A 23,160-nucleotide genomic window follows, 5' to 3' on the forward strand; every position below is an offset into this window, starting at 1 on the left:
GGGCAATGTCAGCAGTTTTGCACGTTGGAGTTTCCACAAGCAGCTCTCGCTTGGCGACGTATTTAATTTCGAGTGGAGCTCAGGCTTCCAGGAATCCTTTCCGCCCATACCACTTCTGCCCAGTGTGCTCAAGAAGATCAGGAGCGACCAAGCACAAGTCGTTCTTGTGGCTCCTAAATGGGCATGGAGAGTCTGGTACCCTGAGCTTCTGTCATTGAGCATCGATCCTCCGATACGGCTGCTCCTTCGGGAGGATAGTCTGTCGCAGCAGCAGTGGAGGGTTCCCCACTCTAACCTGTCCACTCTTCTCTGTCTCCTTGCATGAAGATTGAGCTGCAACAGCTGACCGCTTTTGACCTTCCTGCAGAAGTCTGCAAAGTTATCCTGGCATCCAGCTGTCCCTCCACGAAGTCATTGTACGCCTGCTGATGGAACATATTTTGTAAATATTGTACAGAAAGGTCAATTGACCCCTTATCTGCCCCTCCAGTTTATTCTTTACTTGGCCCAGCAGGGCTCTTCTCTGGGCACTCTGAAGGGCTACCTTTCAGCCCTATTTGCCTTTCTTTTGCTGCCAGATCGACCTTCACTTTTTAAAACCCGTCTTGTGCAAAGAATTTCAAAGGGGTTAACCCGTTTGTTTCCCCCTTTCCCTTTTCATATGCCACAGTGGGACCTTAACTTGCTTCTTAACTTTTTGATGTGCGCGCCATTCGAGACACTGCACAACTAGCCTCTACGGCTGCTCACTATCAACACAGCCTTTTTGGTGTCAATCACCTTTGCCAGGAGGGTGAGCGAACTGCAGGCACGGTCATCGCAGCCTCCTTACCTGACTGTCTTTCCAGACAAAGTGGTTCTCTGGACTAGGACATCTTTTCTACCTAAGGTGGTAACACACTTCCATCTGGAACAGTCTGTTACTCTGCTCACTTTCTGTGCACCTCTGCATCCTTCTAAGGAAGAGGAGCGTCTCCACCGTCTGGACCTAAAAAGAGCTTTATCATTCTACCTTGATCGCACAAAGGATTTTCAGGTGGATGGCCAACTCTAAGGTTCATGGAAGCAAAGAAGGGGCGTAATGTCCAAAAGAGGACCATATAATCCTGGGTATCAAAATATGTTACGCCTTAACAAAGGAATAACCTCCTGAAGGCCTAGGGCCCATTCTACTAGGGCAAAAGCAGCCACCACGGTGCTCCAGCGTGGTGTCCAAATTGTGGATATCTGTCAAGCTGTCACTTGGGCATCCCGCACACGTTCACCATATGAAATTGTTTGGATTCGCAGGGAGCTCCTGTTTTGCTGCTCTCGTGCAGGATTTCCAGGTTTACAGCTTTTCCGCTGTACCACCTCCGGGGAAGATATTGAATCTGCGGCTAGATGGACAATTTACTGCCTTCGGTAACACCTTATCTGGTAGAGACATGATGTAGCCGCAGATTCCTTACCAACCCACTCATCCTCCCCGCACTGTGGATTTTTTTTTAGTGTCAGGGTTGTTCCCTTTTAGGGCCCCAATTGTCTTTTTTAATACACCATGGTCTGTCACTTCATGGCGCTGTGCTTCTGGCTTGGAAAGTTGTGAAAAGTACTAACGTCAGCGTGCTAGAGTGGCAGTTGTATTGACGACGCGGATGTTACGATGACAATGAACACGACACAGACTAAGTCAGGCGGAGTCGACCAACGGCATCTACAGGCCCACAGGGGTACTGCTATCAAAAATCTTCCCGATTCAGCCTGATGCCTGGAAGTTCAAAGTTAAGGAATCTGCTGCTAGATCAGATCTCTACCAGATAAGGCCTTTCTGAAGGTAAGTAACTTGTTCATTAAGTAGCATGCTATCTCTTTTTCACATTGTAAACTACCATAAAGAAGAAAAACAGATTTGTTTTTGTGGGTGGACATTTCAGAAATGTATAGTAATTGTAAGTCCCTTATATCATTTACAATACTTGGTGTAGTATGTAATTTGGTGTGTTTATTTTCATTTTGATAGTGATGCTAGCAGTAAAACACAGTTCCGTTATAGTGTATGTGATTTTAGTTGTAGAACACTTTGCAGCAGTTATTTGGCTGCAGAATGAATGTATGATAATGTCATATTTTAATGCATATGTATATTTTTTGCTTCTTCCTTGTTAACAATACTCACATATTCTATGTTTATTATCTGATGTGACTTCATATACAGACTCTGTCGCAAGCCATAGTCAAAGTGGTTATCCCAACAGAAAGGTACATGTTTTTCTTTATTATTTCTGATAACAATATAGAAAATGCCCCTTCTGAATTGAAAAAAGTGAATTGTGGTCCTACAGGAAGGTAATAGCTTCACTGAGCAATGGTTCCTTTATATGTCAGGATATGACCAGTTACATATTCCCCAATAATTTTGTTTTTTCCTTTGTCAGGCTTGTATTTCAGTGAGCTTAATTTGTTTAATCTTTAGTAAAGTATATGTTTATTTTTTTAACTGACACATGGGAGCAAGGCAGCAAGTTGATTTTGTGCTTAATTAAACAACTTTTTTTCTTGCATGGATGCTAATAGATATATTGATTGTTTTTGTAGATACATTGCTAATGCTGTCTTATATTGTGTATCTTTCGCATGCAACTCCTTGTTTGCATTCTTGTGCAGTAAACCGTCTTGCTTTTTCTTCGAGTATGGAGAAACAAACCTATTATGATACAGAAAGAGAATAGCTACTAAATTTGGATAAGAATATATTTGCATCCTCCTTTTCCCATGAAGTACACACAGAAATATATTGCGGTATACTCTTGCTCAGTCAAGCTAAAGCTTTTATCCCCCAAGGACAGAGCACATCACTCGCTGAATCATTAAAAATTCTCCACATACCAAATTTTCTATGAGCTTTGACATTGGCCTTGGTGAGAAACAACAGCTGAATCGTCCGCAGCAGCGAGGGACCAGGAAAACATCAAGGGATCGATTGAGAAAGTATACACTTTTTGACCAGACGTGGTACGATCATCTCCAGTAATTTGTGCTTTTAATATGATTGAAAGATGTTTTTTTATTTTTTATTTGTTGGCCTACTCAAGGCATTTGGTTAACTAATGCACTTGTCAACCGTTTGTACAACACTCTTTTTGATGTCATTAACATTTCTGACACACAAACATGTGGCTATTTAAGGCTTGTAAACGAACTACCTTCAAAGCCCAACTAAGTCAAATAATGTTGCTCTGTAATATAATGGCCAAATACATAATGCTTAGTTGTAAATGAAAACCTGAGCAGAATCTATTTTTAAATTAACTTTCTTAAAGGCATGTTAATTTCAGTAGTTTTGCTGTGGAAACTCAGTACCTTGATTCATTTTCTGATATTCTTTCACAGCAAAATGATCGATCATCTCTTGCCAAATAATGGATTTTCCTGCTTTTCATGCTAGTGTCCTGAAATAAGATGGATCCATTCAATTTTTACTATTCTCTGCTGGAGAAAAAAACAAGACTTTGTTTCACTCATTTGACAGACCTTGCTCAGCAGTTACTCATGCCATATATAAGAATGCTAAAGCCTGCAAAGGGGGATTACTTATGGTCTGTAAAAATGCATATTGAAAGGAAAACTTAAAACATTTCCTCTTCAAAGTATACTAAACTCTGAACTTAGTTGCTTAGAATTAATTATAATTTTAAGTTTTCTTGTCCGCGAGAATCCTAGAGCCTATCCTTGTTTTTTAACTAATGAAATTACACCTCAAACTATTGATGCTGTGCGAGAGCCCTGGATGTAACCCTTCTTATCTTCCCCTGTAACTTTCTTTTAAAAATGTTCATTCTTGGCAGGAAAGGAGGATCCCTTGCTGTGCTTGTGCTTTATTAGTTTTCTATTTTGGGCAAGGTTGATGTCTCTCCTGTATTTATCTTTTTTGCCTCAGACTAATATCCAATTCAATCTCTGCACCTGAATACTGTTAAATGTGTCTTCAGTTCCACTGTCATATATTGCCTTCACCATATGGCCCACACTTTGATTAACTTGATTCATCAATTTGTATTCCTGTGACAAAAGTAGGTTTCAAAGGTTATATGTCCTTGTAATATTAAATATTGCAGGTGATTTTTACTTGTTTTTCCAATTACTTCTTTTCCCTCTGTTCATTAATTCCTTTCATAATGAGATATATATTCCTTGGTAGTAGGGGAAGCCCTTGTTCACTAAATTTGATAACAAATGGCAATGTTGCTATTATTTTCACCATTCCCACTGACTGTAAACACTCAGTGGATTAACACATTGCTTGTGTTCGTCATTATTCTGTTAATACTGCTGTCTAGAAATTAATGAAATACTGTCGCACAAAATATCAACTTGACTGAAAGTCAATTAAGTGTTAATGGAAGTGAGTGTATTGTCCTCAATTAGCTTTGGGCACTATACAGACACTACGCATACCAGATACTGTCCTTGAAATATAGTTGCAGCCAAACACATTTTATGGGCAGCATTGCTTGACCAATCTAATTTGTGATCCTGTGAAACTTGTTTATTTTCTTGGTTGAATAGTAACTTTGGTAGGATATGCCTGTATTGCACTCATATGAAATTCCATTAGTCTTTACTAACTGAGCCATCCATTCTTTAACATGGAATAAATAGCATTATGCATTTGTTAATTTGGTTTGCAGGTGCTTGAGTGTTGGCATGTATAGTTAATTCATTAGTGTTAATCTGTACTCCTGTAGGCTGACGCCTCATGAGCAGGGCTTTTGGTTACAAATCATTTCATGCAAGCCCTGCCTTTGGCCAAGATCAGTAACTTTGCTTTTTAACTTTTAATACGGCCAAAGTTTCTGATACCAGAAGCAAAATAGTATAATGGAGGAGTTTTGTGTTCTTACTTCCATCCTAGACCTTTAACTCTGAGTGAGGCTCTCTGTGATGCAGTTTTGTGTAATTAGAAGAAAGCCTTATCCCAGTCTTCTGCTTTGCTTTTTCATGACCAGGCATATAGACGGTGTGGCATTATATTGAGTGATTTGACTTGCAGATACTTAAGTCCTCTTTTTAAATCAATACATTTAGTCACGCTACTTCGGCTTTACAAGGATTGCTATCAGCCAGGTAACCTCAATAAACATATGATCCATCCCCCCCTCCAGGTGCTCCACACTCCCCTTTGTAATTCTCTTCCCACATTACCCTTCTGTAAATCATCATTTTCGTTCCAATTTTTCAAGACCTATTCACACAACTGATTAACATAATTTGCAAACCACCTAGTTGCCCAGTGGGTTTCGTGGTGGGGGCCTTTAAAACTGTATAACTAAACAAGTATTGACAAAGCCAGTAGGTCTTGCTTCTGTGCTTGCTGCTGTAAAAAAAACATAGATGGTGGCTTTCTGTATTCAATATCTCTGTGAGAGAAGCTTAATGGGGGATGATTCAGTGTACTTTTGAGATGTAAAATAGTAGTCCGTGTATTGCAATGTTGGCTTTCCACAGGAGGTGGAATGATGTACTAAATAGCAAACTGCATGAGGTTAGAGAGAAATACTCCTCTGGGTGGAGCCAAAATGCATACTATATATTTTTCAAAGCAGTGGAAATGTTAGATCCTGCAGACAGCTTCACTGTCAAGCTAGTCCTAAAAAAAAGTACTTCAACTTTAAAAGTAAGGAGTTCTTCACATCAAGAGGTGGAAAGTAGGACAATCACAGACTTTCCGTGGCTACAAATGAAAAGGAGTGTGTGGTTTCTCCTTCCAATTGGCGCTGTTCCTGAAAAATTCAATTCATAAAAATGATGCGTGGAAGTGTCCCTTTTTAAAAGGCGGTATAGCTATTTGAGAATTATTCCAATCACATGCAGAAAATGCATTTTCTAATGAAGCCTTCTAACCGCAGATTCTTCCTTTTGAATTTTCCCCGAGCCGAATTTGCAAACTTTTATCAGCAGTACCTCTGTACCCTGGTTGGTGCCTCTGTGTGGCTTCGCACTGACGTTCCTCTCCAGAAATGACGTGTGTGGTCCATATAAATGCTACTCCTGCGAATTGACGTTTATTAATTTATTTTTGTGCCACCAGATGCAGATCTGGAGCTACCTTTCAGCTCCTTGAAACAGTGTACCTAAAAATAAAATTCTATTCATCTATGTGCAAGGCAAATGTCACCTCCCAAAACAACAGGTTTTAAGCACTGTTGGATGGTTCAAGCAAATGTCTGTAACATATCCTGATCAGGTTTTCCTGTGGTGCTTGGGGTTTGGCCACTACTTGAAGGCCTTCAGTAAATGTGTTTATGATCCCGAAGGACATTCAAGACTGCGAGATGAAATTCTCGCCAAACGCAGAAAGACTTTGAGGTGAGACCTGTACAAAATTGAAAGATTGTTTCGGGTCCATTCCCCAGTCTGGAAGGCCTTCCCAAGATCTGTCGACTTCGCATTACAAATCTTTGTGTAAGTCGAAGAAAAAAACATTAAAAATCCATTCGGCCCCTCCCCGCCACTTGCATTCTCCTGAGAACACATGAGGGTCCGGCTCCAGAAGCAGAACTACGCCGCAAGTGGAATTGCTGATTTGCTGCGCGGACAGGAGTATTATAAGTGCTCCGAATTTGGTACTGACCAGTCTATTCCCGATCACCATTTTGTCTATTGATTGATTGATGCCACAGCCGGGACGGAAGTAATACCGGCGTAGAGAGACCATGACACTCTAGCCATCTGTCCAATAGACCTGAAGAAGTCTTGGGTTACACCCTGACGAAACACGTGTTGGCTGGGCACCTGAAAGACAAATAAACCATACGGAAAGAAAACGTCATTTAGTCCATTGTGATTGTGATGCTTTTGTAATACACACAGTATTAATACTGTCAATGAAAATTGCGTGTGCACAGGTTATCTGTATAATTGTTTCAAGGACTTCGGTCTAGTTTGGAGGTTTTGGGTTAGCCTCTTATCTGTAGCACCGTTCATTATTTGTTCTTGGTTTACACTTACGTTGCAATTAGAGGCGCCAAGACTTGCTGCATTACTCCTAACCCTTTGCTTGTATCAACACATGAGGGTGTTGCAATGCCATTCGATCTCGCTCCTGAAGTCTGTTTACCTCAGTGCACATCCAGCAGCATATCCCAGTGGTCTGCTGCACTGAGGCTGATCGAAGAGTTCTGCGAAGCCATGCTCTGACTTTTCTGATCCTTATCTGCTCACTCTGGTGCGCTTATGGGCCCCAAGCAGCAGAGAGACGCTCCATCTGGGATACTGCCAGCAGGTTCACCTTCAGCACCAGTTGGACTTTCGGAATCCACCGCTGGACCTTACTTAATCAAGCACTGGGCCTCCTCAGACTTTGGTGCCATGCTTAGCGAGTGACCGAAGCCTCGACGCCGAAGCCAACATGGATATTGGAGGACATGGTGCCCATTGGGCTCTGTGACTCGGAGTTGGTGCCACTACGACCCCGACCAAGGTCTCCATTCACAATTCATTGTGGCTTGGACACTTCGATTCCACTGGATAAGCCATTGGCACCAGTGTCTCCATTAGTCACCACGCCTGGTTGTGGTCATTCGATTATTCAGGCGATGTCCAGTCGTCCCTAAAAGACATGGCCTTTTACTGGGCTTGGCTTTTTGTAGGCAAGTAGATTCTGCTCTCGAGCAGTTCATGGAGAGCAGGGCTACAGCATGCAACCTGGCCTTGGGCACCCCTCCTTGCCGACTGCATCAGCCCTACTGTTCCTTTCGTGGCTTCGCAGGGGTGTGGAATTTAACAAAATATCTACTTGTACATGGGGCATTTTGCTTCATAAATCTACTTGTCCAGTAACAAAATCCACTTGTCCCGTTGGTGCCATGTAGTGCGGCGACAAATTATGGCAGCAATCTCATTATATAAGAGCTATGATATAGCCTCTCTGATTATGCCAGGGCTCATACCATAGTAGGTATGGACTTGCAATCCCCTTATGTTGCCATGTTTCCGCAGATCTACATACTGGGGCTGAAGCTAGTGATAAGCAATAGTTCCAGAGTTTGAATACCCTTTTGAATCTGTGCGAACCTACTAACATGCATGTTTTAAGAGTTTTTAACAACTCTTCTCTAATCTTTTCCCATGCTGATAAATGTTGGAAATTTACTCCTGACCATGGAAGATGTAAACCTTCTTCCAGAGTTGGGAAAAAAAAGTGGTTGGAGGAAAAGTGAACATGCAAACACTCAGATTTTCTCATGAGCAAATCTAAACATGCATATTTGCTCATGCTAAAATGCAGTTCATACATATTTGATAGGAGTACTATTTCTTGTCCTCCTGTAAATTCTTGGGAAGTCACAAAGAGTTTATAGCTGCACTTAATGCAAGGCCATATACTATGGGTGCACTTTTGAGACTTTCTTTAATAATTACGCCCCTAATTTGGTCTGTGACCTTTTGTATTTATTTAAATTCTGTCTCTCTCTCTCTGTATCGGCTGGCTTCACTGAGAGTGACAGCATTCTGCTCTTTCGCAAGGAGCATATCTGCACACAAAGTAGTTTTGCTCAGTGCTAGTAACTACTGTGTCAGTGTGTGCTTTGTGAGACCAAAAACAAATTTTCCTTTTGCCAATGTTTATTGTAATGGTGAGGGCCCACACCAATAAGGCTTTACAAAACTAAAAAGCTGACCATCAGTTTCAGACCTACTTGCTTTGCCAATGTTTGTTTATTTTTTTCCCCATAATCTTATTGAAACACTTTACACTGATTTTCCATTATGAATATGTTTAGGAAATACAAGCATGCGTCAACCCGTTACTAAATGATGCTGCAAAGAAATGGTACCTGAACTTTTACAGTAGTTTAGCAAAATATTATTTTTCCTGCTTTTATTTTTTATTAAGATTTTATTTTGGAAGCAAAGAATCATCTATCTTGCTTTCAACATTCTGCAAATATGTGCATCTAATCAGAGAGCATTCTGGGAGCATTATACATAGCCTCATATTCCTAAACTTTGAAAATGTGTGTACATATTTTTATACTTGAACCGCTGTTAGTAATGCAGTCTTGAGCTTACACCATTTACTTAGAGCGCTCACCCTAATAACAAAGGCTTTGCATTAATGAATCATGAATACAAGTTTGAACAGCATTAACACATGGATACAAATATTACCTTAACTGCAGAAAATGCCCTTCCCTGATCCATAATGTGGTACTGCAAACTGGCAGCCAAGGGGTTTGCCCTTGACCTCAAACAATATGTCCTGGGCATCAGGCTATAGGAATTCCACATCCCTACTTCGTCAGTGTTACTCCATACCATCAGGCAATTTATTCCCAGCTAAGTGATCTGCAGTCTCGCGGCTGCAGTGTCCACCAACTGTGCAGACAGTCAGCGAGCCACTCAGCCTACTCAATTCCCTCCCCCATTGCCACTCTCCCCTGCAGTCCCACCTGCCTCTTTAGTGTGCCCTTAGTGGAGTACAGCCACCATGTTGGGGTCAAGATCAGATTATTTTTGCCAAGGCATAACTTCAGACAGGTGGGTTCTGCAGATAGTTCGGAAGGGTTACACCTCTCCATTCAGTGCCATACCATCCATATCCCCAGAGCGATTGACGGAGGCCCATATGCCCATCTTACAGATGGAAGTGTAAGCTCTTTTGCCCAAATTGGCTATTGAGACGATTCCTGCCCTGGAAGTAGGTCGTGGTTGATATTCCCACTGCTTCCTAGTGACAAAGGACGGAGGCCTTTGTCCTATTTTAGACCTGCGCCCTCTTCAAAATGCATATAGTGGGCAAGGTCTTGGCTGCAGTTGTTCCTGGAAACTGGAAGTGGTGTTGAACCTTCAGTTCATGATGGGGCATTTTAAGTTTGCTGTGCTCCCCTTTGGTCTCACCAGCGCATCTTGGGTGTTCACAAAAGTGACAGTGAAGGTAGCAGTGCACTTTCGAAGTTCAGTCTTCCCCCTACCTTGTCGACTGGCAGTACTCCACTACCTCCAGATCACGGCAAACTTCCCGTTATCTTTGGGGTTCATTATGAACGTGCCAAAGTCACACCTGACTACTCAGATGCTCCCTTTCATCAGAGCAATTCCGGAAACAGTTCGGTTTTGTGCCCTTCCCCTGGAAAGGAGAGTTCAGGACATTCTGGCTATGATCTTTCAGCCTTTGTCCTTGTCAATGAGGAGGACCCTGAGGTGACTGATGACCTCCTACATTCTGGTAGTCTAGTATGCAAGGGGGCATATGCAGGCTCTGCAGGGGGATCTGAAGTCTCAGGTTGACCTCTCTGACTACGTCCAGATCTCAGAGGGGACTCCGAAAGATCTGCAGTAGTGGCTACTGTACCGTAATTAGTCGGCGTCAGACCCCTCTCCCTACTCTACCTATAGCTGACAGTGGTGACTGATGCGTTCCTTCTGGGTTGGGGGTGGCCATTTGGGAGACGTGGAGAGCATAGGCGTTGGTCTGTGGCGGTGGCCCGGCACCATAGAACCCCCGAGGTTGAAGGCCAGCCGCTTGTGTTGAAAACCTTCCTTTTGTCCATCAAAGGGAGGCTGGTGCAGTTGCTTACATACACTACCACACCCATGTGGTATTGCAACAAGCAGGGTGGTGTTGGGTCCGGATCTTGTACTTATAGGCACTATGCCTCTGGAACCGGGTGGACCATCAATGGAGGATAGTCCTTCTTGGTGAACCACCTGGCAGGATCTTTGAATGGCAGAGCTGGCAAGCTTAGCGGTCGATGCCTAGTCGACCACGAGTGGCAGTTACATTCTGAGGTGGTGTAGGTTCTCTTCTGCGGATGGGGAGAACATTGGCTCTATCTATTTGCCACCGATAACAGCAACGAGCAATGTTGTTGCTTCTGCTTGTTGGAATTTTCAAGGCTTCTCTAGTTAGGAGACTTGTTCCGCCTGAAGTGGAACTCTGGACTCCTGCATGCCTTCCCACCCGAGTTCTGAAGAAGATCAGGACTAATCAGACCCAAGTCATCCTAGTGGCCCGGATTGGATATGAAGAGTATGGTATCCAGAAAACCTGGGCTTGAGCGTCTGTCCTGTGAATAGCTGCCCCTCCGGGAGGACCTGATTTCACAGCAACTTGACTGGGTATGAACCTGACCCATGGCAATCTCTACCTTGATGCACAGCGATTGAGCGGCGGCAGTTGACCATCATCAACCTTCCTCAGGAAGTGGTTAATGTTGACTTAGCAGCCAGCCATTCCTTCACAAAAACTGTATGTCTGTTATGGAGACATATTTGTGATTTTAATGTGGCTAAGGTATTTGACATTGTCTTGTCTGTATTGTCTTATCTGGCAAGGCTTTGCTTTGGACATAGTTAGGTGATACCTTTCTGCCTTTTTGCAGTTCCCGAACCATCCCTCATTGTTTAAATCAATGGTTGTGATGCGTTTTTTGAAAAGTCTTTGCTTTTTTACTTCCTCTCCCTTCATCATGAGGTAGTGGGACTTTAACTTGGACCTCACATATTTGATGTGTACTCCCTTTGAGCCACGTTACAGCTGTTCTGTGCAGCTTCTAACCCTTAAGACTGTGATCGCGTTCCCATAACATTGGTGTGACTAATGAGCAAGCTCTAGGCTTTGTGTCAGTCTACTGTATACCACCTTCTTCCCAGACAAGCTGGTTCTATGGACATGAGCATTATTCTGGCCTAAAGTTGAAACCGTTCCACATCTGCTAAATCATCACCCCGCTGGCATTTTGTTCTCCTCCTACCCCTCTAAGGAGGAACAGAGACTCCATTTCTTGGACCCACAGAAAAGCACTAATCTTTTCTACTGATCATAACAGGGAGCACCTGGTGGACGATCAGCTCTTTGAGGTTCTGTGTAAAACGGAAGGCTGTTCAGAAAAGGACCATCACTCCCTGGATCGTACTCCTCATCAAGTTATGCTATTCATTGGCAAAACAAAACCAAATGGGATGATGGACGGAGTGTTGAACATTCCAAGCACTAACCTCCAGTAAACTGATCTGGGTTTAATCCATCATCATTCTTTAGCTCACTCCACCAGCCCAGTTCAGACATGGCCATATGCAAATTAGTCTGACCCTGTGCCTCATGTGAACAGTCCAGCCCGAACTGCCAAGCCGTGTCTTCCCTGGACCGGAAACAAGCATCCTGGGACCGGTTTCTGACTAATCAGCCAGGCTAGCTTGAATCAAGTGGCAAAGTGAGCAAGGGACCCATGTCTGGGCATACCCTGCCAACTTAGGGCGATCAAAGCAAAACTAAAGGGGATGATGGGCGGACTATTGAACATTACAAGCACTCAGCCCAGTCAACCGACCTGGGGTTAATCCATCATCATTCTTTAGCTCACTCTAACACCCCAGTTCAGACATGACCATATGCAAATCAGTCTGACCCTGTGCCTCCTGGAAACAGTCCAGCCCGAACTGCCAAGCCATGTAATTGCCGTGCATCCTCTAAGGCCGTATCCGTGTTTGCGAGAAAGATGAACAAGTCATCCGCATAGAGGGAGATAAACTGCGTGTCTCCACTGAGGTCTATACCAGAATAATGCCTCCCCAACTGGCATGGGCGGCCAAAGGCTCAATGGCCAAGGCAAACAACAACGGAGAGAGCGGGCACCCCTGATGCGTCCCTCGTCCCACCCGGCAAGTTGAAGAGATAGTCACACCAGTCTGTACTCAAGCCATCGACGATCTGTAAAGGAGCTCAGTCCACCCCACGATGGAGTCCCCCAGCCCGAATGCATGAAGGACCCGGTAAAAGTACGGCCACTCTAGGCTGTCGAACGCCTTTTCAATACCTACAGAAAGAACCACTGCAGTGCGTGTCTCGCTATGATCCTCCCCCGGAATCCGGATAAGGCATCGCACATTAATTGCTGTAGTGCGCTTCGGATTAAAGCCCGCCTGGTCATTATGGACCAGTTGCGCCATATAGGGAAGGACCCGGGTCGCAACGATCCTACTCAATATCTTATAATCAGTTGTTAGCATTGATAAAGGGCGGTAGGCTGACTTAGATAGGTTGTCTCTTCCTGGTTCCAACAAGGGATAATGATAGCCTGAGTGGAAACTGGCAATCTCCCCACGTCCCATGCCTCCCGATAAATCGCCAGCAGTTTGGGGGGCAGGATATCGACATAAGTCAAGTAAAATTAAATCGGCAAGCCATCTGCCCCCTGGGTTTTCTTGCGCGCCATGTGTTTAATTGCACTACATATTTCCCCCACTGTGATCTCCTGTCCCAACGTATCCGCCTGGTCCTCTTCAAGGCGTGGCAATCCTATCTCAGCCAAGAAATCCTCTAGCCCATCACCTGTATCTCGCAGCTTACTCTCATATAGGTTCGCATAGTATTCCAAGAACATCTCATTAATCCCCTGCTGGGTGTACTCCGACATCCCCGCGGCGGAGGTCAAAGCCAGGATGGGCGTACCTCTCGGGCCTTGTTGGCCAGCCAGGCCAGGAGAGAGCTTGCCTTATCCCTTTTCGCGTCTGCGAGTACCAAGTACCCTTTATAGTCAAAGCATCGCAACCTCTCCACTTGTGTCGCCACCCCCTCTCTCACAGCCAAGACCTCGGCCTGTGCTCCCGGATTCTTAGGGCGGGCCTTCTACGCCCGACGTAGCTGCAGTTCCTCCCTCTATATCCTGCAAAAGACTTCTCCGTACTCCTGTCGTTTTGGCAATACACAAGCTCCCCACCATCACCTTAAAGGCATCCCACTCCAGAGCAAACGTCAAAGCCGTCCCCTCATTCCAGAGGAAATAATGTTCTATACCCTCCTGCACCTCCGCACGAAACACCGGGTCCTCCAAGACCTCTGGGAGTAATCGCCAGGTAGGGATTGCAGGCCTTCCTCGAGACCACCGCAACGCCAATAGCAGTGGATTATGATCCGAAATCATCCTCGCCAGGTTTTCGCTATGGCGTACCAACGCATGAACGTCTGGGGAGCACAATATTGCGTCCAGCCGCACATGCAAGTCGTGCAGGGCAGAGAAATGAGAATAGTCTTGCTCCCCTATATGTTGTGCACGCCATGTGTTTATCAATCCCCACTGAGCCTGCCAATCCCTCCGGAGTTTCAAGAGCCTATGTATAGGTGCTTGGGGCAGCGGCGGGTGCGATCTGTCCATCTCAGTATCTATGATGGGAGTTGAAATCACCTCCTAAAATCACTGAACCAGTCAGAAATGGTGCCAATTTCCCCGACAATCGAGCAAAGTAGGACGCATGTTCCACATTAGCGGCATACACACTGCATAATGACACGTCCCTCCCATCCAACCGCCCCAGAACAGCCACAAACCTCCCTTCAGGATCCACTATCTGCTGAATCGGCTGGAAGGGAACCCCGCCCTCACTCAAATCAGTGCACCCCTAGCAAAATCAGAATACGTTGTATAAAAAAGCTGCCCCCTCCACCTGCGCTGTAATGCCTGGCCTTCAGCTCGGTCTATATGGGTTTCTTTGAGGAAGGCAATCTGCACTCCTCTACTCATCAAATAGGCACGGACCCTATGGCGTCTCAACATAGTGTGTAACCCCGCACATTCTACGTAATGAATTTGTACTCGGGTGATGTCCCCATTGTTTTGACTGTCCCTGTTCCACAACTGCACTCCCTGCATTGGCCCACCGGTGGCTCCAACTACCACAAAAACAACCCCCAAATCCTCCCTACTACCCCACCCCAGAACAGGCTCTAAACAGCTAGTTACCATCCAAACTATCCACTAACAGTCCCTCTGGTAGCTACCAGGGGTTCACTCAGTGAGCAAAATTAAGGGGGGGACCCTAGTGCCAATCAATCAATCAATCAGTGACACTTATATAGCGCGCTACATACCCGTAGGGTCTCAAGGCGCTGGGGGGGGAGGGGGTGCCGCTACTGCTCGAACAGCCAGGTCTTCAGCTTCTTCCTGAAATAGAGGTGGTCTTGGGTCAGGCGCAGGTCGGTCGGGAGGGAGTTCCAGGTCTTGGCGGCCAGGTAGGAGAAGGACCTTCCTCCTGTAGTCGCTCTTCGGATGCGGGGGACGGCGGCGAGGGCGTGGTTGGCTGATCGGAGGTGGCGTTTGGGAGCGTAGAAGTTGATCCGGCTGTTGAGGTAGCTCGGGCCTTGGTCGTGTAGGGCTTTGTGTGCGTGGGTGAGGAGGCGGAAGGTGATTCTTTTGTTGACGGGGAGCCAGTGAAGGTCTCTCAGATGTCCGGTGATGTGGCTGGTTCGTGGGATGTCGAGGATGAGTCTGGCTGAGGCGTTCTGGATCCGCTGGAGTCTCTTCTGGAGCTTGGCGGTGGTACCGGCGTAGAGGGCGTTGCCGTAGTCCAGTCGGCTGGTGACGAGGGCCTGGGTGACGGTCTTCCTGGTCTCGGTGGGGATCCACCGGAAGATCTTCCGTAGCATGCGTAGGATGTTGAAGCACGCCGAGGAGACGTTGTTGACTTGCCTGGTCATGGAGAGGGAGGAGTCCAGGATGAAGCCCAGGTTGCGTGCATGATCTGTCGGTTTGGGTGCGGTGCCCAGGGCGGGAGGCCACCAGGAGTCGTCCCAGGCGGAGGGTGAAGAGCCCAGGATGAGGACCTCCGTCTTGTCAGAGTTCAGTTTCAGGCGGCTGGTCGTCATCCACTCGGCTACCTCTTTCATCCCTTCGTGCAGGTTGGCTCTGGCGGAGGCGGGGTCATTGGTCAGGGAGAGGATCAGCTGGGTGTCGTCGGCGTAGGAGATTATGCTGAGGTTGTGTTTGCGTACGATGGCCGCGAGGGGGCTCATGTAGACGTTGAAGAGGGTGGGGCTCAGAGATGATCCTTGAGGGACGCCGCAGATGACTTCGGAGGCCTCTGACTTGTACGGTGGTAGGCGGACTCTCTGTGTTCTTCCGTCGAGGAAGGAGATGATCCATTCCAGCGCCTTGTCCTGGATTCAGATGTTGCTGAGGCGCTGTACTAGGGTGCGGTGGCAGACCGTGTCGAATGCCGCGGAGAGGTCTAGGAGGATGAGGGCCGCTGTTTCTCCATTGTCCATCAGGGCTCGGATGTCATCGGTGGCGGCGATGAGGGCGGTCTCGGTGCTGTGATTGGCTCGGAAGCCGGACTGTGAGGGGTCGAGGGATCCGTTCGTCTCGAGGAAGGCGGCCATCTGCTTGTTGACGGTCTTCTCGATGACTTTGGCTGGAAACGGGAGGAGCGAGATGGGGCGGTAGTTCTTGAGTTCGGTGGGGTCCGCTGTTGGTTTCTTGAGTAGAGCGCTGAGTTTGGCGTGTTTCCAGCTCTCAGGGAAGGTGGCGGTGTCGAAGGATGTGTTGATGATGTCTCGCAGGTGGGGTGCGATGACAGCGTCGGCCTTGTTGAAGACGTGGTGAGGGCAGGGGTCGGTCGGTGATCCGGAGTGGATGGAGTTCATCGTGCGGATGGTGTCTTCGGTGCTGATCGGGGTCCAGGCGTGGAGGGTGGTGGTGGGGGGTGATTGTTCGGTCATGGTGTGCGTTGGTTGGTTGTTGAAGCTGTTGTGTATGTCCGCGATCTTGTTGTGGAAGTATGAAGCGAGGGAGTTGCAGAGGTCTTGCGATGGGGTGATGTCGTTGTTTCCTGCGCTGGGGTTGGAAAGCTCTTTCACGATGTTGAAGAGTTCCTTGCAGTTGTGTGCGTTGTTGTCCAACCGGTCCTTGAATGCTGTTTTCTTGGCGGCGCGGATCAGCTGGTGGTGCTTCCGGGTGGCAAGCTTGAAGGAGGTCCTGTTGTCCGGTGTAGGTTCCCTTCTCCAGACTTTCTCGAGGGCTCGGCAGTTCTTCTTGGAGCTCTTGAGTTCGTCGGTGAACCACGGGGCTTTCTTGCTGCCGGGTCTGCTGGGCGGGGTCCTCAGCGGGGCGAGCTCGTCCGCGCAGATGCTGATCCACTTCGTGAGGTTGTCGGCGGCCTGGCTGGGGTTCGCTGAGCTGGCAGGAGGGTGCTGGCTCAGGGAGGTGGCGAGCTGGTCTGCTGTGATCTTGTTCCAGCTTCTGCGGGCGGCCTGTTGCTGGTGGTGGTGGGTCGTCGTTCTCTTGAAGGTGAAGTGGACGCAGCTGTGGTCCGTCCATTGAAGCTCTGTGGCGTGGCTGAAGTCGATGTCTGTGCTGGAAGAGAAGACTGCGTCGAGTGTGTGTCCGGCGAGGTGGGTGGGGGTGGACACCAGTTGCTTGAGTCCCAGGTTGGCGAGGTTGTCCAGCAGGGTGGTGGTGTTGCGGTCGTTGTTGTTCTCCAGGTGGAAGTTGAGGTCCCCCAGGAGGATGTAGTCAGAGGAGGGGAGGGCAAGCGGGCTGACGAAGTCGGCGATGTCCTCGCTGAATTGTGTGCGTGGTCCAGGGGGTCGGTAGATCAGGGTGCCTCTGAGGGTGGTGTTCGGGTTGGTGTGGATCTGGAAATGCAGGTGTTCGGCGGTGGTCAAGGTGTTGTCGGTGCTGGTCGTGAGATGGATGGTGTTCTTGTGGATGATGGCGATGCCTCCTCCCATCTGGTTGGCGTTGCGGTCCCTCCGGACGATCTTGTAGCCCTCTGGGATAGCGATGGCGATGTCGGGAGCTGAAGAGGCGTTCATCCAGGTCTCCGTGAGGAAGGCAACGTCAGGGGCTGTGGCGTCTAGGAGGTTCCAGAGTTCGATGGCGTGTCTGTGGACGGAGCGGGTGTTGAGCAGGATGCACTTGAGGTGGGTGCTGCTGGTGTTCGACTTGGCGGGTGCTGGTGCGAGGCAGGTCCGGATGCAGGTGAATTTGCAGGCGTGGCAGCTGAAAGGTCCGTGGGTACGTCGTGGAGTGGCTTGATGGCATTCTGGGAGTCGGCCGGTGTTGAGTGCGATGAGGGTGGCGGCGGAGTACGTCAGGCGGGTCGGTCGGGGTCTTCGGGGGCCAGGGGTCCTGGCACTGGGTGCGGTCCAGGCGCGGACGGGCGCAGACGGGCTTACCTTTGGCGCGCCTTCGGCCAAAGAGGCTTCATAGCGTCCACGCGCCAAACCCCACTATGATAGTCTTCAGACCCCCCTGGAAGGGTCCACTGGCTGGGGGCAACTGCACAGTGCGAGCGTCCTCCCGTCTAAGCCCACATAACCACATCATCCTTCCCAATTACCCCCCCTCTAGGGCAACAACACCAGGACCGGCCAATCCCCCCTTACTAGTCACAGGAATCACTGCGCAAGTTCAGGCATCAACAAGCTCGTCTGCCGTCCCTGGCGTGAAGCGTGGCAGAGAGACGCTCTCTGTATTAGTCTCCTCAGAATCCGTCTCTGCTTACCCCTTTTCCGATTCGGTTTCTTCCAGCAGCGCCGTTCCGCTCGCCTGGGAGACTCTCACAGCCTGCAGTGACGCCGACCTCTCCCTCTCCCTCTCCGTCTGAGTCGTGGAAGGCTTCTGTGTCCCAGGACGCTGTCGTCTGATGCGTCTTTCACGGTGCGGAGGCAGTGCCTCTGTTGTCCGTCCCATACCATCTCTTGCCTTGCCCGACCCTGCTTGGTAGGCTTCCATCCTGCTCCATTCCTCATCAGGGTCATTATGGAAGAATGTCTTGCCATCTAGTGTTACTCTCAAGTGCGCCGGGAACTTCTGAGAGTATTGAAAGCCTTCTTCTCGGAGGGCCTTCTTGACCGCCAGAAACGAGGCTCGATGACGTTGTACATCAAAAGTGTAATCTGGGAACAGTGACACATTGTTACTATCCACTCTATAGGGGCCTGCGGCGCATGGTTTGTTCAGCAGGAGCTCCCTGTCCTTATAGTGGAGTAGGAGGGCCACCACAGGGTGGGGCAGCCTTCCAGGTGCCAACGGTCAGGCCGGTACCCTGTGTGCTCTCTCCAATGTGGAGAATGGTGTTGGGTTGTCCGTAGCAATTTCTGTTCATAGCCACTGTTCCAGGTAGCCGATCGTGCTGCCCCCTTCTACTCCTTCCGACAGGCCCACCACCCGTATGTTGTTCCGTCTATTATGCCTCAGCATCTTCATCTCTCCTCTCCAGTACTTGCAGCCTGCGAGTGACGTCTCCCATCTGAACATCTAGTGCCTTCTGGGAGCGTTCTAGGACCTCCAAGGTAGTCTCAGCCTGCTTCACTCGATCGACCAGCTTCGCATGATCTGCGTGTAGGAGACCCAACCCCAGCAACACCTGGGCAATGTCTTGTTGGAGTGCTTCTTTTGTGTCTGTGATAGCTCGAAGGATCTGGTCCACCTACTGTTGCGTCAGCCCCTCTGGGGTCGAGCCAGCCACGTCTTGCTTCCTTTGTTCAACAGATTCATCTTCCGGCTCAGGGTGGGCTTCCCCCTGGAGGCCTCTTGGTTTCCCCATGGGTGTCAGATTATCAGGCCTCCAGTCTTGGTCCCACCTTACAGCACCTCCTGTTTTTCGGCAACGTGGGCTCCTCCTTCAGGTGGGGATATGGGTTCTCTGAGCCACCGTCCTCCGTTGTCTGCCACGCCTCCAGGTGCTCCTGCCCTTCTCTGTCCTTTGCAGGTGCCCCAACCGACCAATTCGCGGTTAGGCTAGTCGGCCAGCAGCCTGAGTGAGTGTGTTCTAGGTCCAATATCACCACAGTTGCCTTACCAATGACCCCTGCCCCTGATGTGGCCCGGCGCTGCTCCACAGTTCAAGGCCGTCAAAAGCCAGCCTCCAAGGGAGGAGGGCCAACGGGTACTGACCGGGCCAGGGCTCCAATTCAAGCCCGAGGCCACCACCAGCCGAGATGTATGTCCGCTCCAGACCACCAGAATCGCCGCTCACCATGTAGCCTCCGGGTTTCCATGCCTCCAGTTCTAGGGCTCCTCAGAGTGCCTCAGTCCGTCCGTGCACCGCCCACCACGCAGCAGCGTCACACCCTGTCCTCACCGCCAGATCCGGAGGTCGAACTCAAGGCTCAAACCAGCTCCACCGCTCCAGGCCATTCACACTAGAGCGCCCGGCAGGTCCTCTCCTCGATTCACCAGACACAACCATAATCGGCCTCCTCGTCACCCTATCGCCATCTTCCAGAGACTCTGCTGCCAGGCGCCACCACTATCCTGTAGCGGCCGTTGCCTTCTTCACCAGTCTTCGGGGCAAAGGCGGGCCCCCACAGCGGGTAGCCCCAGATCTCCAGACACAGCCAGGCAGCGCCCTTCCAGGCCCTCTTCCAGCCCTCAGTGCCAATCGCAATCTCCGGTGCAGTTCCACAGCACGGGCTCTTGCCGATGGGCTGCAGATGCTGGAATGCCTGCCCGTGTTCTTCTACTAATCGCTGGGTAATGTGCAGTCCTCCCCGGCACTCTCCTGCCGTCCGCTTCCCTCGCCGCTGTGACCATGCTCTCCTGTGACCACCCAGGAGCCATATCTCCGGCAACCTCACCACCTCACGCTCAGAGTGTGGGTCCTCACCATAGGTGTTCAATGCTTTTCGCCCTCTAGGGGAGACGCCTTCGCTCCGCCAGGCCTCCAGTCTACGCTACCTCCGTGCCTCTCCCAGCAGAACGATCAGCGGAGACGGACACCATTTTCTGTGTGTGTAGTCCGGACCGCACACTGTCCTGATGAAAGGGATGAAGGATCCTGAAGATACTCTAAGGATGCTGTGGATGCAATACGGTCTGCCGGGATCTTCCTGCAGGGATTTGTCTGTCTGTAAAGATGGTAAACGGGTCCTGGTTGCACGGTCGATGTTCCACAAAGTCCTCTCCAGTCTGCGAAATCCATTCGCCTCTAGACAACCAGTCGCCTTTTTTCATGGTCATAGGCCATGCCTTCCTTGGTCAATAAATTGCCTTATGAGGGTTCCAGCAATTCTCTAACCGCACTCCCCGGCTCTGCGAACTCTGGTGCATTTCTTTGCGTCAGGTCTTGGTCCTTAGTGCTGGACAGTGGGGGTGGTAGCGACTTGAAGACTTTGGCCTACCAATTTGTCTCAGAAGGCCACTTCTGGTATGTCTCTGTGCTGCAAACATGAGGCTAATAATCTGGCCCCTGGGGTTCTCTTGGCTTGACTTGGCTCTGGAGAACACTTCTCAAGCAGAACATGCCAGGCTCAGTCCCTCTTTTTGCTATCCACCAAGTGCAGCAGGTGCAGCCCATGTCAGTGCAGCCTCTCTTTGTGGGTCCCTTTGGGTAGTTCTTCCTAGGTCCTTCTCCCAAGTCGGTTCAGATCGGAGGTCTGGATGCCAATCAGCGCATCGCTCCAATGTGCTAATACTTAGCTCGTGCTGAGGACCTGATACCTACTTAAGGATATGAACTATAATAATTTTATTGAAGCCCACTGAACTTACAAATAAATAACTGCCCATACAGCAGGACTACATGATCCATCAAACACTGCAGGGACACGTGATGTTGTTTGCTCCTGCGCAGTGATGTGAATAAAAAAAACCTGTGAAACACCTTGTGAGTATCAATGGTGTTTCTGAGAGCTGCCCAGGAAGAAGGGGCCACCGAGCCCCGAAACGCGCTGGCAAATGAAAAACGAATTCGGAGAATCTAATGCGAGCTGCTTTTCAAACCGGAAGGTGGGTGCGATGCAGTGTGCTTTCCTAAACGCTTTGGAAACTTTGTTTTTGAATATATATATATATATATATATGTGAAGCTGATGTGTATAAAATTGCAGTTTCAGCAACCAAGTGTTCACCTCGTAGCGCTAAAAAAGCAAAATGAATCGAAAAATAAACAATATTAAAATGCTCCTCCCGTCATAAGTTGTTTGTCTGGCATATGAATTAACACTCATACTTCATCTCTTAAAAATATGTGAATTAAACGCAAAATCTGAAGAGAACCTGAGCGATAAGGTGCCTAGGCAAAAACAGGACTAACTTTGTTCCTTCCAACTGCTCTGACTGAGAGTTATTACCTTTTCAACAAATACCCGGATAAATCCGATCTGTATTTGTCATATAGTACCAACGTGCTGCCTCTGAGTAGCATCAGCCAGCTAGGAGTATTGCGCTCACGTTTACAGTTACTGACGCAAGTAGTGCACATTCTCATGCGTCAGTTTTGTTTTCAATATGCCGCCTGCCACTTAAATGTCACTAGGGTACGTGGCACCAGCGCTCTTATTTCTAGGTAGTGTGTGCTGATTATGGGGGTGTCGCGGGATTAAACACAACCACACGGTGTTTGTTTCTGTGACAGAGCTCCGGGGGGCGCCTCGGTTAAGTGCCCCTCGTTTATTAACAAGTGGAGAGCTTTTCAAATGATTGCAGAACGCCGCAACCTGCTTGAGTGGCCGGGTGGGCGTCCCATAATGCATTCAGGCCAGATTATTCAATACATTCAATAGTTTTGAAATGGTGAGGCATCTCGGAGGCTTTGCACGCTGGGGCGCGTGAGGCAGTGAGGCGCGCACACTCACCCACACTCACTGGGTAATGTGCACGCCTCCAGGACAATGGGAGATTGTGTGCCAGAATAACCCCTGGGGAGGCAGGCTTTAGGGATCGGGAGAGGGGGGTCAGAGGGCAGAGCCTGGGGCCGGGCCACCTTCACCTCACAACAGCTGCCACTGGAATTGTAGTGTATTTTGTAAAGCGCACAGCTGCCCCAACGGGGCGTCCCGGCGCTGTATAACGCTGTGGAACCCTTCCTGGCTCTCCCTGTGAGAAACCCCTCCTGGGCAACCCCAAGGTGAAGCCAGGCATCCCAGTGTTGTAGGGGCCGTTGTGGAGATTAAGCAAGCTATTGCCCAGAGTTGCAGCGTGGGACCCATGATTAGAGTAGGCGCCGAGGCGAGAATTATCGAGTCTGCGGACATTTGAGCTCAAGACCCTGCCGCGTCGGGACTTGAACCCTGGTCCCGGGCCTGATCTCTGCTTCAGAGTCTGCCGCTCTAACCAGTGAGCCACACTTCTCCATTATTAGGGAATTGAGGACGGCGGAAACAAGCGGCGAATTCCAACTGTTATGCTTGGAATTGAAAGGGAAGGAAAGAAAGGGAAGTGGTTGCTGATAGGTGTGACTGCCCAGCAACAATGTGTGCGGGCAGCGAAAGCGGACTACGTTTGAAAGGGTGAGTTTCTGGAAGCCTCTGATCTTGTTGTGGACACCCGAGAGTACTTTGGAATATGTTTCAAGGGAGGCGCGCTTTGATGTTTCCATCAGCACGCACTCAAACAGCAAAAACACAGCCGTGCTTTCTATTTTAAATAAAGAATAGTCGTTGGAGATGGCCACCGA

The 23,160-nt window shown here is 48.8% G+C and overlaps 1 protein-coding gene across 3 annotated transcripts in view; it reads left to right on the plus strand.

Moving 5' to 3' along the window:
• The window catches only part of U2SURP (U2 snRNP associated SURP domain containing), an 835,376-nt gene that overhangs the window by 283,564 nt on the left and 528,652 nt on the right, over window positions 1-23,160 (plus strand). For all 3 annotated transcript variants that reach the window (XM_086943721.1, XM_086943722.1, XM_086943723.1), the window contains one exon: window positions 2,198-2,241. In XM_086943721.1, coding sequence (XP_086799847.1) covers window positions 2,198-2,241 — 44 coding nt within the window. The remainder of the gene's footprint in view (window positions 1-2,197; window positions 2,242-23,160) is intronic.

The sequence above is a fragment of the Lissotriton vulgaris genome, chromosome 11 (genome assembly GCF_964263255.1).
Source record: "Lissotriton vulgaris chromosome 11, aLisVul1.2, whole genome shotgun sequence".
NCBI lineage: Eukaryota > Metazoa > Chordata > Amphibia > Caudata > Salamandridae > Lissotriton > Lissotriton vulgaris.